The sequence below is a fragment of the Lathyrus oleraceus genome, chromosome 4 (assembly GCF_024323335.1).
Source record: "Lathyrus oleraceus cultivar Zhongwan6 chromosome 4, CAAS_Psat_ZW6_1.0, whole genome shotgun sequence".
Lineage (NCBI taxonomy): Eukaryota > Viridiplantae > Streptophyta > Magnoliopsida > Fabales > Fabaceae > Lathyrus > Lathyrus oleraceus.
Genome location: NC_066582.1, coordinates 395270125 through 395285610, shown reverse-complemented (window position 1 = coordinate 395285610; position 15486 = coordinate 395270125). Strand labels below are relative to the sequence as shown.

The 15486-nt window shown below is 40.3% G+C and overlaps 1 protein-coding gene across 1 annotated transcript; it reads right to left on the bottom strand.

The window, feature by feature from the left end:
- Window positions 1-5186: 5186 nt before the first annotated feature.
- On the bottom strand, window positions 5187-6179 carry LOC127137702 (uncharacterized). The gene has a single exon (XM_051064136.1). The coding sequence runs from the start codon at window positions 6177-6179 to the stop codon at window positions 5187-5189; it is 993 nt and encodes a 330-aa protein (XP_050920093.1).
- Window positions 6180-15486: the final 9307 nt, after the last annotated feature.

The following is a 15486-nucleotide window of genomic DNA, read 5'->3' as shown; positions in this document are numbered from 1 at the left end:
ATCTTTTGCCATTTCGTTGTTTTAGTGAAAAAGTAAAAATAACTGAAAGAAAAAGGGAACACAAGTTTTGCATGCAAAAAGTACTTTTTATTTATTCACATGATACTTTTAAACATGGAGGCCCTTACAAGCTATCCTCTCGTCTTGGGAGGGGACGAGGGATTGAGAAAACAAAATGCATTACGTTTTTTTCGAGTACACTATGGGAATCACGTGAGTCGTCCAGTTGGAAAGCTTGAACCCTGGAGGACATCTGCGTATGAGGTTGGGCGCATCTAGTTTGATGCCACTAGATTCTCCAATGATTGCCACAGTATGATCGTTTTGAAAGTCGGCGCTGCTGAATTTGACCGAGTTGAAATGCTTCTTCTTTGGGCTTGCTTTGCATGCTGTTGGGTGATAACCGATACTAAATTTGTCACATTTTTCTGCCACATTAACAATTTTACCCCAATCGGGAAGCAGACCTTTATCTATTGTCTGCTTGGCACTTCTTACTGAAGATAGAACAGTAGCGGATGATTGGTCATGATTGGCGATAGCAGAACTGACCTCTTCAAATTCTAAATAGTGGAGCGGAATCTCAATAATCCCTTCATTTGTCTCAGCTTATCTGAATGACGAGAGTTCACTAACCAATAGATCTTCTTCACCATACACAATTACCAGTTTATCATCAATCAAAAACTCCAGCCTTTGGTGCAACGTGGAGGTGACTGCTCTAGAGGCATGAATCCACGGTCTGCCCAATAAACAACTGTAAGCTGGGTCCAACATAGATGGGAATATCGACTTCCCTAATAAACTGCCTTCGGGAGCCATAGAAAGCTCGAACAATCAGTGCATTGGTTCTCATCTCGGGCCCTTTAAACTGTAATTGGCTTAATGTAGATTTTTGCGGTACATTACGCGAAGAACCAGCATCAACGAGGACTCGAGATAGAAGAGAGTCTGTGCACGTGACCGAAATGTGTAGTGCTTTATTATGGGCATTTCCCTTAGGAGGTAGTTCTGCTTCATTAAACCCTAAATATCTACTGGCAGTGATATTAGCAACCACATCATCAAATTGATCGACAGTGATATATTGCATCACATGAGCAACATTCAGAACTTTCAGCAATGCCTTGCGGTGAGCCTCAGAACTCAATAGCAAAGACAAAATGGATATTTTGGAGGGAGTCTGGTTCAACTGGTCGACGATTTTGAAGTCACTCTTCTTGATCAATTTAATGAATCCTTGGCTTTCTTCAACTTGCTCATTCTCAACCATCGGCCCTTTACCTCCAGACACTTCAGATTCTGCATTTTTGTTGCCAATACCATTCGTCGGTACTGGAACAGTTGTCATGTTCGGAGTGGCAGATACAGTTGCCCCTGCCTGCGGAGTAGGAGTAGGAATGACTTTCTCCTTTTGCGGGATAACTGTGGGTGATGGAGACACCCTAGGAGTGTATTTTGGAGAGAATACACGGCCACTGCGAGTCATGCCTCCCGCTTCAGTGATATTGACAATCTCAGTGTCAGGAATACAAATTTTTTGTCCTCCCAAATACGTTGTTGTCTCATAATTCCAAGGCACTGCCTTGGTGTTCTGATATGGAAACGCACTGGGCACACGGAAATGAATTGGATGAATCCTCTTGGGAGGAGCTTCGACCTTTTTCTTCCTATACACAATGGTTATTGGTTCAATTACTGCCACTTCTTCTACTTCCTTAGACTTGGAGAACTGTACCAAACCCTGGTCCATTAACTTTTGTACACAACCCCTTAACTCGTCTCAATTATCTGGATCATACTCACATACTGCGCAATCATCATGTATACCTGCTAGAAACCCAAACTACTCACGCCTCTTCAATACAACTGACAGCGGAGTCTTTACATCATCGACTCTCAGTACGGATTCGGTTATTTCCCCTTCGACTACGGCGTTGACTGCTGAACCACCATGATTTGGCAAGGGATTCGTCTTCACATTGGACTTTTCCTCGGAGAAGGTTAGGATCTCCTGTTTGATAAAATCTTGGACATTGTACTTGAGAGCCCAATAGTCCTCTATAAAGTGTCTTATGAATCCGGCGTGATAAGCGCATGAAGCGTTAGAATCATGCTTATGGCGGAACGGAGGAGTGGCTGCAGGTATTTCTTTTGGTACCATAGCCCCTACATGGATCAGATATGGCACCAATTCTGCATACGGCATCAGAATCTTGTCAATCTGGGGATGATTACCAAAATTGTTTCTATTTTTTTGACCTCGACCTTGTCCTTTGTTGTCATGATTGTACTGGTGGTTCTGATTTCTCTGAGTAGGCGCTGATTGTTGATTACCTTTCTGCGGCTGATACTGACATGGCGGTTGTTGATATTGAGTTGCAGCGACATACGAATACGGATAATACGAAATAGGGGTCATCAGAAACTGATATTGGGGATGGGCACTTGCCGTCACATCAGTTGCTTCCCCCTCCTTCTTCTTTGTGAAGTGGTTTTATCCTAGATCTTCCCTGATTTCAGCCTATTCTCTACACGTTTAACGATAGTTACCATATCTGCAAAGTTTGTAGACGAACTCCCAATCATCTTCTCATAATACAGCCCTTGGAGCATACCCATAAAGATATCTAGCAATTCATTATCAGACAGTATTGGTCGGACCCTGGACACCATCTCACGCCAACACTGAGCATACTCTTTGAAGGTTTCATCGGATATCTGCGCTTGATTCTGTAACTGAAGCCTTGTCAGAGCCATGTCAAGATTATACTTATATTGTTTCTGGAAAGCATCAGATAAGTCCCTCCATGACCGGATCTTTGTGTGTTACAGACCCATGTAGCAATCCAGAGATGCTCCGGACAGATTGTCCTAGAAGCAATGGATCAACAAGTCATTATTATCGATAAACGACGCCATCTTCCTGCAGTAAATGGTTATATGACTACGAGGACAACTTAAACCTTTGTATTTTGGAAGGTCTGGCACCTTAAACTTTTGCGTAAGCACCACATTCAGAACTAAGCACAGATCTCGAGCGTCAATATCGAAAGCTGAGAAACCCTCAATAGCCCTTATTCTATCATCTAGCAACTGATAATCCGTCGGTCTGGCCGGATCAACAACGGGAAGAGCGACCTGAGTAGGCACATTCTGCGGAGCAAATAACATCTATGGCGGGTATGTGAAACCAGGAGGCACTGTCTGAGCGGCATGCACAAAATGAGGATATTATCCTACGGCCTGAGCATTAGGGGTTCGAGGTGCCCATGTCTCACATATTGGAGTGCAGGATTGGTGAGTGCATAGGTCATCATGGGCACATAGGTTGCCCCAGGATAACTGAAGGGAGCAGCTTGATTGGCGCTCGCAGGTTGAGCAGGAATCTAAAAGTGGAGGCGCGGGCCTCGATATTTGCCTTCAGCTTCAGGAGTTTCATTATGGACCTAACCTTGGTTGTCCTTGGGGTTGGAAGCATCAATTGGAGGAGTCTGAGCAGTAGGTATACCCCACGGGAATGTAGGGTTTCCAGCAGCAGTAGGGGCACTGAGAGTCGGATAAGGGAAGAAAACCCCCCATTGGCAAAGTGAGCAGCAAATTTTGGGGTCATTCCCCAAGGGTAGGCAGCAACAAGCCTACTCATATCAGTAGGGACCAATTGGCGGTTTTCAGTGGTTGGTACTACAGTCTCCACCGGAGTTTCGACGGTAGCACCAGCAGCAGTAGCAGGATTGGTCACCCCAACAACACGGGTGACGTTGTCATCAGCAGGGTTAGTAGAGGCAGAAGCCCTCTGAGTATGGAGGAGTTCTAGGATGGCCTCCATGTTTCCTTGGAAGAGGTCCATTCTTCCTTGGACTTGGGCGAGAGATTCACGGACAACAACATTGTCAGCTTCAAAGTCAGTCATGATCTTGGATTTGTTTGCTTGGGTGAAATAGTGATGATGAGTCGTCGTTTTTGCTACGGAAAGATGGTGAGGGTAAGCATTTTGTTTTCTGGAAGCTTATGACAGATAAATGCGTGGATACAAAAAAAATTGATATGTGCATATTTATTTATGTTATATTCATTTTTCTGAAGGAAGAAATTTCCAAGGAATCCTTGAGTTTGTTTATCAACATAAGCAAATACAAAGCATAATGAGAGAGACAATTTGTGAAGTCAGTAGCCAAGAAACTCTTTTATTCATATATCAAGAAAGTGGAATACAAGTACATATCAATAAGCTGCCCACTAGGCTACAAGAGTATCAACATCAACCCTATCAGATATCAACCTAAGAACGAGAGTGAAATACAGGTCAACCCCAAAGGGCATTATTCAGAAACATTTCGAAAACAGCTCCTTATAACAAATCTAAGAAGTCTGGGTGGCTTGTTCAGCGAGTGGGGTCAGGCGTGCGCTCCTTTCTACTAGTACTATGCTTCCTTTAGGTGGTAGATCGTGATCAGGTTCACCTGAAATGCTTCTCACAAATGCTTCCTTCTAGTTGGGGAGATTTTTAAGATGTCCATGGTTCTTCTTCAGGCGATCACTCTCTTGTTCGAGTAGGTTGGTGCCTTCCAAGTTCTTGCGTGATTGCTGTATTAGCTCACAGATCTCCTTAAGGCTCTGGTTTAGCTCATACTGATTCTGGAAAAGAGTGATCTCTAACTCCTTGGTGCGGATTTGCTCATCTTTGAGCCCTTTCTTGCAAGCTTCCAACTGGTCTCAGAGCTTATTGGTCTGTTCTCTATAGTTAAGCTTTGCTTTACAAGCCTGGTATTAAGTCTCGGCTAATTTTTTCTTCTTTGCTGTCAAACTGGCATAAGTTCCCTTGAGTGTATCACCCACCTTGATTCTTTTGAATACCTCAGTTTTCACTTCGTCAACTGCTTGACAACCCTGTCTCTTTTCTGGTTCAAGTTGAACTTCAAAGTTTCTTTCTCCAAAGAGATCTTACCAAGTCTAGACTTGAGATCGGAGTTCTCTTTCTCTAGGGCCTTGATAACTCTTTTCAGCTCATCGACCTCAGAAGTTTGATGGATCACTGGTTCAGGAGGCTTGATGCTCATGGATGGTTCAGACGGAAATGGCAGCAAAATCTCATTAACCTTGTCATTTACCCATTTGGTGTAAGCTTCCTTGGCAATGCAATTCTTCTTACCCATTTCTGCTCTCCCTTGAGGACAAATTTCCCCTCAATCCTTGACGATCTTCTTGACTAATTCTGGATTTTCAACCCCTTCGTACAAGACAAAACCTTCTACACCTTTGAGGTCAGGCTTATCTACCATTGGGTATCCCAACTGTCGTAATGCCAACCTCGGATTGTAATTGATTCCCCCTTTCATACCAAGAAGAGGTACATTAGTAAAATCACCACAATTGAGGATGAGTTTGACACTGTCGAAGATTCGAGAATACCAGGAGATGTCTTCGGAGTTCAAGGACATGATCCGCTTGGACCATTTCAAATTGTCTTTGTTTTCAACGAAAGGGCCTTTGTTGGGTAGATATGAAATAAACCATCTATATAACAAAGGAGTACGATAGATGATGGTTCCTTTCTTCTTTTGGGTCCTCACGTGGATGGAGTAGTAAGTATCAACAAGAAGAGTGAGAATAGGGTTCTGAGTCGGAAAGATGTGAGTAGGAGCCAGATCCACAAATTCTTCCATGTTTGAAAACAATACGATCCCATAGATTGGTAGAGCTAGACTGGCGTTGAGGGTCGTCCAACTCCCAGCTTCGGCGAAGGAAATGGCTTTATCTACTAGAAACTTTGAGGTGAAGCCATGAATTCCACCTTTAGGTTTCAAGTTCATCTCCACTTCCTTCTTCCCCATATGGAGGGCTTCAACAAGGACTTGGTATTTGGGGAGTTCCTTAGTGCGAACATAAGGCACTTGGTTCTTGATCCTAATACCTAGAATGTGTGAATACTCTTCCAATATGGGTGCCAACTGGTAATCCTGGAATGTAAAACATCTCAACGGAGGATCGTAGAATTGCACCAGAGTGTATACGACAGTGGTATTGACTTCAATGTTCAGTATTCCCAAAAGGTTTCCATAAGCCGTCTTGAAATCATCTTTGTTTCCAAGAACTAGATGTGCCCCCAATCCTCTCAAAATAGTTAGCGGAGACTCCATGAACTTGTAACTGTGAATGCTTCTCCTCTCGGAATTCATGCTTTGTCTCGAATGCTTAGTCAACAAATTGGGCTCTTGGATTCCTGGAAAAGAAATGCATATGCAAAATTTTTGTCATGATGAATGATAATGTAACGATGGAATAATATAAGTCGCACAGATTCAAAACTCTGACACATTCTGAATAACCTGTATATGCCATTCGTTGTAGGTTCAAAAGTTTGACGCAACACGAGTATCAAGGTAGGTAGAGTCTATGGCTTCCTACAATGAAAATTCATATCCCCCTCACAGGTGTGGACTATGCTACAAGGTGGTCCCTAGAAGGCCTTCTAGAGTCATCGACTCGAAATGGAAATACTCTGCCATAGTGAATACTCACAGGACAAAAGTACTTCCAAGTGAATATAGTCTGGGTGTGATTCTCGTGACAACCCAACGCGCGAAACGCAGGTGTAGACAACTATCCACAAGTCTATCCTATGTGTATACTAAGCTCGGTTATAGAGCTTTTCTCTCATATATTTTGTCCCAACCCAACAACAACATAACATATAATATCCATAATAATATCTAGAAAAATAAAGCAAATGCGATAAATAAAGCGAGTAAATCTAAAAAAGAAACACCTAAGCTAACGGAGAAGCGATCAAAACTAGGCTCGACTCCTTTTAGCGACTAGGAAGTGCTCCAAGAAGCAAATTCCCTAGCAGAGTCACCATTTGAAGCTAGTGGAAACGTACCTGAACTTATCACACGCTCGAACATACAACCGAGTCGCCATCGAACTTTATTTATCCCTAAAGGGAAGGGAAAACATCGATAAAACCCGGGGGAAATAGATATGTTGGGTAAGGAAGTCGGTTATGCAAGGGGAAGGTATTAGCATCCCAAACATCCATGGTACCCCATGGGAACTGTTTTGATTGGTCTCGCTAGAATAGGTGTTATATCTAAAGACTACTCGCAAAAGGATGGGAAAGGAAGAGAACTAGATAAAGTGCTCGGTGAGGATTGGGGCCCTCATACCTACGTATCCTCATAGTGCAATGAGGAATTCAGAGCTTCGTAGTTCAAGGAACTAGAGGCGGGAGGTGGAAAGAAGTGTGATCACAATATAGTCTGAACCAAAGAATTGAGTGTTTCGAGCTCCAACAAGGGTGAAAAGATGAACCCAAGAGTAAGGTGGCTATTACCAGTACGTGCGATAGTAGGACCGCCACTATAGGGTAAAGCCAAAAAGACGAAGAAATAGGTGTTTGGGCACAATCCCAAACATCTCTTGGTTCACAAGGTGACGTAAGAAGGAGCATAAAGAGGTAGTTTATTTGGCTCAAAGGTAACTGGTATATCACATGGTGTGAAGGAAGATAGAATATGAGTGTCTCGTAGAAATGAACGGAATAGAGTGACCAAAGTCACAAAATTGAATATTTGGTGATAAGTGACTAAAGAAGTATTGCTTGAAATCAAAAGGTGAAAGTGTATTGGAATCCATAAGAGAAATCAAATTCATACCATAGAGGGAAACATCTTTAACCGATACGTGGACCAGCAGGACACCACTATAGTGTGTTTAGCCAAAAAAGGAAGGAATTAAGTGTTTGAGGTTGTAGCCCAAACAACTCTAGTTAGAAAGGCAGACTACATTATGTGTCCTAAAGGGATGTATATGTAATTACAAAGAAAGTGTATTTCGATGTCAAAGGAATGATATGTCACTAGGTGAACGATTTATGATCGAAGGTAGATAATGGATTGTGAAAGATATGGATGGCGCCCTAAGGCGGAGGAATAATTAGAAGTATACTCGCCAAGGATTCACGTCCTCGTGCCTACGTATTCTCATTGTGCAGTGAGAAAGTCAGAGCAATCGTAGTTTCGAACCACGAGAATAAAAAGAGAGACATACAGTGATGAAGAGTATAACTTGTACCAACATAATGGTAGGAAAAGGTATTTGTCTAAGCGACAGGGGCTCACAAGACAAACCCAAATTCAGAGATTGACTGCCACGAAACAAGGAGAGAGATATTTGTCTAAGCAACGGGGACTCACAAGACAAACACCATTTCAAGGAATGATTGTAGTACTGTATAGTACAAGGAAAGCGTATCACTTGCTTGGGAAAAAAATTGTTTGGGATCAAATAAGGATTGTATCTTGGATCCAAGAAGGAGATAGACTCTGAATCGAAGAGCAAGGTAGGCATTTCCCAATACGTGGACTAGTAAGACCGCCACTATAGGTTAAATCCAAAAAGGAAGATTAATTAAGTGTTTGGGCATGGTCCCAAACAACTCTCAATTGGTGAGGTGGATTGTCGTTAAGATGTCCCAAAAGGATAGACAAGGAGTTCAAGGAGAAATATTATTGATCTCAAAAAGATGATATAGATTATGAATGGAGAATGATTGATTGATAAATAGGGTATCAATAGATAAGGTAGATTGATAAATAAGATAGCTCGTGAAGAATCTGGAATCTCCTGCCTACGTATCCTTATAATGCAATAAGGAAATCAAAGCTTTCGTAGTTCAACCCACTAGGGTTGAAAGCAAGATGATTGGAGGAAAAAGAATGATTGAATGATTGAATAGAAAGAGTGGAATAGACTTGATAGTTACTTGATAAGAATCACACTAAAGTATATGAGTAAAGATGGATACGATAAGCAACGAGCCAAACGTCTCGCACCCAAAGATATCCATAATGAGTGTAGGAAAGCTCCAGTCTCATTCCTTCTTTACTACTTAAGGCTCATGGCATGTAATTCTCATCCTAACTTTCAAATGGAGAGAGGAAAATGTTTTTTGTTGATGTGTTGATGAATACCTTACTAATCGTTCGATGCGAATTGCACTAAATTCTATTAATAGAGGTGAATACGATGAGCGTTGGGTCATTCGTCCCATACCCAAAGATACTCAGAATGGGGGTAGGAATTCTCCAGTCCCACTCCTTCTCTATTGCTTAAGGCTCGTGTCGTACAACTTGATTCATGATTGATAAGTTGTTGATATAGTCCTTGCTTTGTTGCACGATGATTTATGAAGGGAGAGAGACTTCTCAAACGTATGATTAGAATTGTGCTAAAGTCTATGAATAGAGGTGGATACGATGAGTGTGTGGTCATTCGTCCCATACCCAAATATATCCAGAATGGGGGTAGGAATTCTCCAGTCCCATTCCTTCCTTCTCCATTACTTAATGCTCATGCCACACAATTCCAACTTTGATTTAACAAGCTCTTGCAGTTTCCACCTTTGAAGCATTGGTATAATCCGCTGCTTGGTATGACTGAGGATGCCTTGATCGAGAATCTGTCTTGAGGCTTTGAGTTCCACAACTTAGAAGAAGAAGCCTCATTAAGTGACCAAGTATCTTTTGGTCACTCAATTAGGCTGTGGGATTATACAGGTTCAGAGGATTTAATTAACCAAAATTGCTTTTGATCAATTTAATCATAGGGATATGGTTTAGTTTGAAAACTATGTTAGCACCTAATCTAAGAATTGAATTAGACTATCCTAAGGGATCGTGTTATTGTTAAGAATTGATTGAAGTTCTATGCAAAATTCTAGTCCTAAAGGAGCATGCATTCATATAACTAAAATGCCCAAATTTACCACTAAAGGGTAAAATGGTCTTTTCACCAAGGTATCCAACTATTAGCACAAATTAAATTCTAGTTAATGTCTAACTATAGCCTAAAATCGATTAAATCCTAAAGCTTGATTTTAACCTACTTGTGTAGAAATTAACTAAGTTTTAAAAACCACCTAAAATCTAATTATTCCTAATAAATTCTAATTTTCTAAATCAAGCTAAACTATCTTAAAACTCAATTAAAACTATACAAAGTTCAATTAATCCCTAAACTATCTTAATCTAATTACCTAATTAAAAAAATAATTAAAATTCAAAACAAGAAAATTAAAAGGAATATAAGAGAAAAAAAATGAAAATTGGGCTAAAGGGGGTATAGTACATGAAATGGTGTGAGAAAGTAAAAAACTGGCGCATGGGCTTCAGCCAAGGCCAATACCAAATTGTTGTTGGCCGTAGGGGGTGTACGATGGAAATTGGTGTGAGAAGTAAAAATGGGCGTGGGCTTTCAGCCAAGCCCAATACCATGTTGCTATTGTCTGTGGGGGTGTATAAGGGAAATTGGTGTGCGATTGAAATCACACCGGACTTGGGTGAAACCAAGCCCACCAGAAGTAAACCCCATAGATGACTTTGACTTGGAAAATTTAGCAGAGTTTGAAACTTCCAAACACGCGCTCTCTCTCTCTCTCTCACGGCTAACTCAACTCACTTCACCGGCCAGCCACCATGGGCCACCGTGCCAGGGGTTGCCTCTTGAAACGGCGATGCACCTGAGCTAAGATGAAGGCCACCATCTGATGCGTAATGCCACGCTGGTGATGAATATGGAGATGGATTAGGGAAATTCTCAAAGGACAAGCCTAATCGAAGGCAAACATTTGAAGAACCCTGGGTGGTTTTAGTCAAATTAAATGGCAACTATGAGGAATCAATACCTACAACCTTAGGGCTTGGATTTCTCTCTCCGAATTCTACATCTTGGTAACTAAGAAATACGAAATTGCAATGGTTCGAGGTTAACTCACCGGAGAGGAAGACCGGAAACACGTCTCATGTGAGCTTCTGATTCCCCTTCTTTGCCTTTCCTTGATACAGATTGTCCTCTTATATTCCTTCCTTCTTCTTCTTAAAATTAAGAGTAAACAAATGGAGAGAGGTGTGTTTTCTATGTGGTCTAGCTCAAGCAAATTGAAGCTTCAATGTGAAGCTTCAATGGCCTATGGAATAAGAGCTCTGAGTGAGGGATTATGCAGAGTGAAATTTAGAGTTTTCAATGAGTTAAGAGTGATGAAGCCAAGGATGCTGAAATGTTGATAAAGGTATCAATTTATAGATGGTAGGTTTGGAGGTGATATGGTTCGGAATTAGTTATGATTAGGTTTAGAGTTAGTTAGGTTGAACTGAGTGACTTCAGTTTGTTAGCTCACTGAGTTAGTAGTTAGCTAGTTTAGATCACTTGGTTAATTGGTTGTTTCTAAATGTTAGTGACTTTGGTAAATAGACTGGCTACGGTAGGTGATATAATGAGTTAGAGTTAGGTGATGTGGCTATTGGATCAAAGATGACCTGCTAAACTGGTAACTGTTTAACTACAAAATTGATTAGATGCTTTTAAGATGTAAGTTTTACTTTGGTTTGCTGCAGGCTGCAGGTAAACTCATCAAACTGGTCACTGCAGGTTGAACAGGTTTCTCTTCTTAAACACAAGCTTGGTTAGTAAAATTGCTTTTTATTGTGAATGAGTTTGGGAAGTGTTATGTGATGGTTGTAGTTGGTGTAGGTTACTTGTTTTGGTTGATGCATATTGCTTGTTAAATGACAGGTTCAATCTGATAACTCAAAAGGAAGGCAAGGCAAGATTGTTGCATTCATGTTGCAGGTCAAAGTAAGACTATCTCTCATGCCAGATTGTTACATTGAACATCATTGCTACTTGGGATGTTGATGCCTTTATGTAGGTTGCTTATCATGAGCATATTATTGGCTCGTATGCTTCATGATGCATGGCAAAAAGGGTTGAATGCAATACCATTATAGAAAGGTAGTGGTGTCCTGAGTTTGCTGATGTTTTGTTCAGTAGGTTTTGCCTTGTGCATCATGGCTTCAACTTGCTTCTGCAACAGGGTTTCAACTGGGTTCAACAATATGATTTCAACTTGATTTGCAACATGATTCATGTTGATGCTTGCTTCAGGTTTGCATTGGGCTAGATTTCAAGGGGCTTGGACTTAAACCATGATGTATGGTCTGGTTTAATAGGTATTCTGCATTATGCTTCTGACTTTTCACTGGTTCTTTCCTGTTTAATGATGAGTTTGCTCATGGTACCAGGACTGATGCATCCTTGGATACAACCTGTTGTAACTAGCTAATGATGATGGATTGCATAATCTGCCAAGTTATTTCATGTTGTTTTGGACTGAACACCTTGACTAGCCTTCACTAAGAACCTTGGTTGCATGGCTTGGTTTTAATTCCCATATGCAAGATCAAATTTTTATCAGCTAGTTCCATGCCCATTCACACTGATTTATGCATCCCATGGTCTATGGTTAGTGTACTGCATTTATGTTGTGATTGTGTTGGATCTTTGATGTTATCTATTTTTGGTTTTGGATGTTTATACCTTGTTGTAATCACATGCTCTAATGTTGTTTAGTCCATTTTCACCAATTCCATATGGTTCTGCAATATGGTATTCAACTCAGGGTTTAGGCTCTTCCTGCAGCCAGTGGTTTCAAGTGTGTATGGAATTTGGTGCCATGGTTTAGGTTCATGTGCTGCAGATTTACCTTGAAGGTTGTTTTAGTCCTGGAATTTGGTGATAATGGAAAGGGTGCAGGCTTGCTCAATGGCAAGGTTTATGAAGTTTGCGTTACATGAGGTCATTGCTTGGTCCATAAGGCTTGCAATTGGTCTGGCTTAAGGATATGCAATGGTATCTAGTAGGTTTAGTTGTATGTTTACATCCATGTTTTGTGGTTCAGCAGGCATTCTGATTGGTCGCATAACAATAGGGTAATGTTCATGTGCACCATTGTTCAATTGGCTTGTAACATGTTCATTTCCCTTTCCATTTTTGGGTTTAATGCAACAATGAGCATGATTGTGTTCATGTAGCATGGTCCAAACTTATGCTTTACAGTTCTGACTTGGTAATGGCAATGCAACTAGGTTCATAACATTGATCAATGCACCTAGAAGATGGTTGAACAAAGGCTTACAATATGATGACCAAGAATGGAGTTTGAAGCATTCATGACAAGTGACAAAGATTCAAAAGTCAATGATAAAAATTTGACCTTAAGATTAGAATTAGGACTAGGACTTAGGGTTTTAGGATGAAAAGGGCTTGGGTTGACTTTGGTTAAAGTTGACCAAAAAGTCAACTGTTGACCAAAGTCAACATTTGGTCAACATGTAATTTTTGTTCTTTTTTGGATGTAATGAGCATTGTAATGGACTATAGATGGTTATTTGAATGGAAATTGGTGTTTATGAATGAAATGAATTGAATTTGGCATTTGAATTGACATGAACCTTGAATGTATTGCCTTGTAAATGGATTGTAATGGATTGAAATTGGCTTTGACTTGATCTTGAATGGACATGATTGAAATGAACCAAGAATATGACTTTAGGTGAACATGAATGACTTGAATAAACCAATAACATGAATCAACTTGACTTGAATAGACAATGATGAATATGAACCAAAGATCCATGAACCAAACACTAAGCATTGAAAATGTAATGAAATGGACTTGGATGGACTCCACCAGGTGAAACCAAACAAATCAAGGGCTAGGCACTAGAAATGTACAAATGAAGTGCCATGGGATATAAGAAGAGGATGGAGATTCATAGAATTAAAGACTTGGGCTAGGACCAATGGCCTTAAGCACAAATGGATAGAACCAAACCAAAATCAACATGAATGAACCCAATATAAGGGTTTATGAGGGGCAATGACCAAGAAAAAGTGTCACACACACAATGGGTGATGGATTGGGTGGAATTAGGGTTTGAAGACCATCTAGATGAAAAGTCAAGTTACAATATACCTTTAGACAAAATCCTCCTTGATAGGGATTACCTGAGGCATGCCAAGGTCTTTGAATCAATCAAGATTCTTCACAAACAAAACCAAAGCTTCATGACCATATCCTCAAGCATTAGGGTTAGGAAGCCTTGAGGACTGCCTAAAAATTCCCCTGTTGAACCCATACCTCCATCATTAAGAAGTTAGGGTTTTGAAGGTCCCTGAGCTTTGGTGTAGATAAAAGCCACACCTTTCAATTTAACACACAAGTAAACCCTAGCTCCACAAGCCAAGAATTTGGAATCTATATTGATACCTTGATGGAATGAATGATGCTTATGCATGAGTTATTAATGTATGTAATTGATCCCCATGTCAAGTGGTTGGATGGACATATGAAAAAATGGAGTGCAAATTTTGGGGTACAACACCTTGTTGTCAAGGATTATTGGAAGCAAAGTGAATAAGGGATGACTGTTCTCTTGTTGCACTTCGTAAAGATCATAAGGGGATTGTCCTTATTGATTGTGTTGCTTATATTAGAAGATTGTAGGATATGTCTTGGTGGAAGACTTGTACAAAGATCTGACAGAGTGGAAAATCTCTCACAGGGAGTGAAGGGACTGGAGTACTCTCAGATTGTGAGGGGAACCAAGATATATCATTGTGTACTTTTATTTATGCATTTAGTTTTCCAACATATTTACTTTCATATCGTTTTTGAAAAATAACAAAACCAGTGCTAACGCTTCAAATTGAGAAAAGTCTAATAAATCTAATTCACCCCCTCTTAGAGACCGTACATAAAATTATAATTGGTATCAGAGTTGGTTCACGTAATGTGCTATTGTGATCCAGAATGGCTTTCGTGAACCCTGTGTTCAGAGATGGTGGCAACAATAACAAGCCTCCGTTGTTTTGTGGTGAATACTTCGTTTTTTGAAAAATTCGCATGAAGGCTCCTCTATAAGCACAAGGAGAAGATATATGGGATGTTGTACAAAATGTTTTGTTTGTTCCTACGAGTGTTGTTGATGATGTTGAGAGAAAAGAGATTAAAATTTTATGGAATGAAGATGATAAGAAGAAGGTACTCTACAAAAATAAATAAATCAGCATACTTGAAAATGCACTTAGCATGGATGAATTCTTTCATGTCTCTCAATGTACAACGAAAAAACAAATATGGGATACATTGGTGAAAACTCATGAAGGAACTGCTGAAGTAAAGAGATCAAGATTGAATACATTGAGTCAAGAGTACGAGTTATTCCGAATACAACCCAAAGAATCAATCCTTGCTCTACAAAAGATATTTGTTCACTTAACCAATCACCTGATTACTCTCAGTGACAATAATATCAGAAAGGAAGAGTCTTTCTACCATGACGTCTGCTTCCTTGTTCGGAAAAATTCAAGAGAATGAAATAGAACTTGAAAGATAAGAGCAACATGAAATACAAGTAAATGATTCAAAAGATGTTGTATTAAAGACAAAATTCAAAATTCATGATAGCAATCAAGTGGAGGAATCCACTGATGACGATGATGATCTTATTAAAAAGTTTGAAAAGTTCTTGAGAAAAGAAAGGAAAAAGGAGATCATTCAAGAAGAAGCACCAAAAGGGAGAGTTACATGTTTTGAATGTGGAAAAAGGGGACACGTCAAGAGTGAACATCCTACACTTGAAA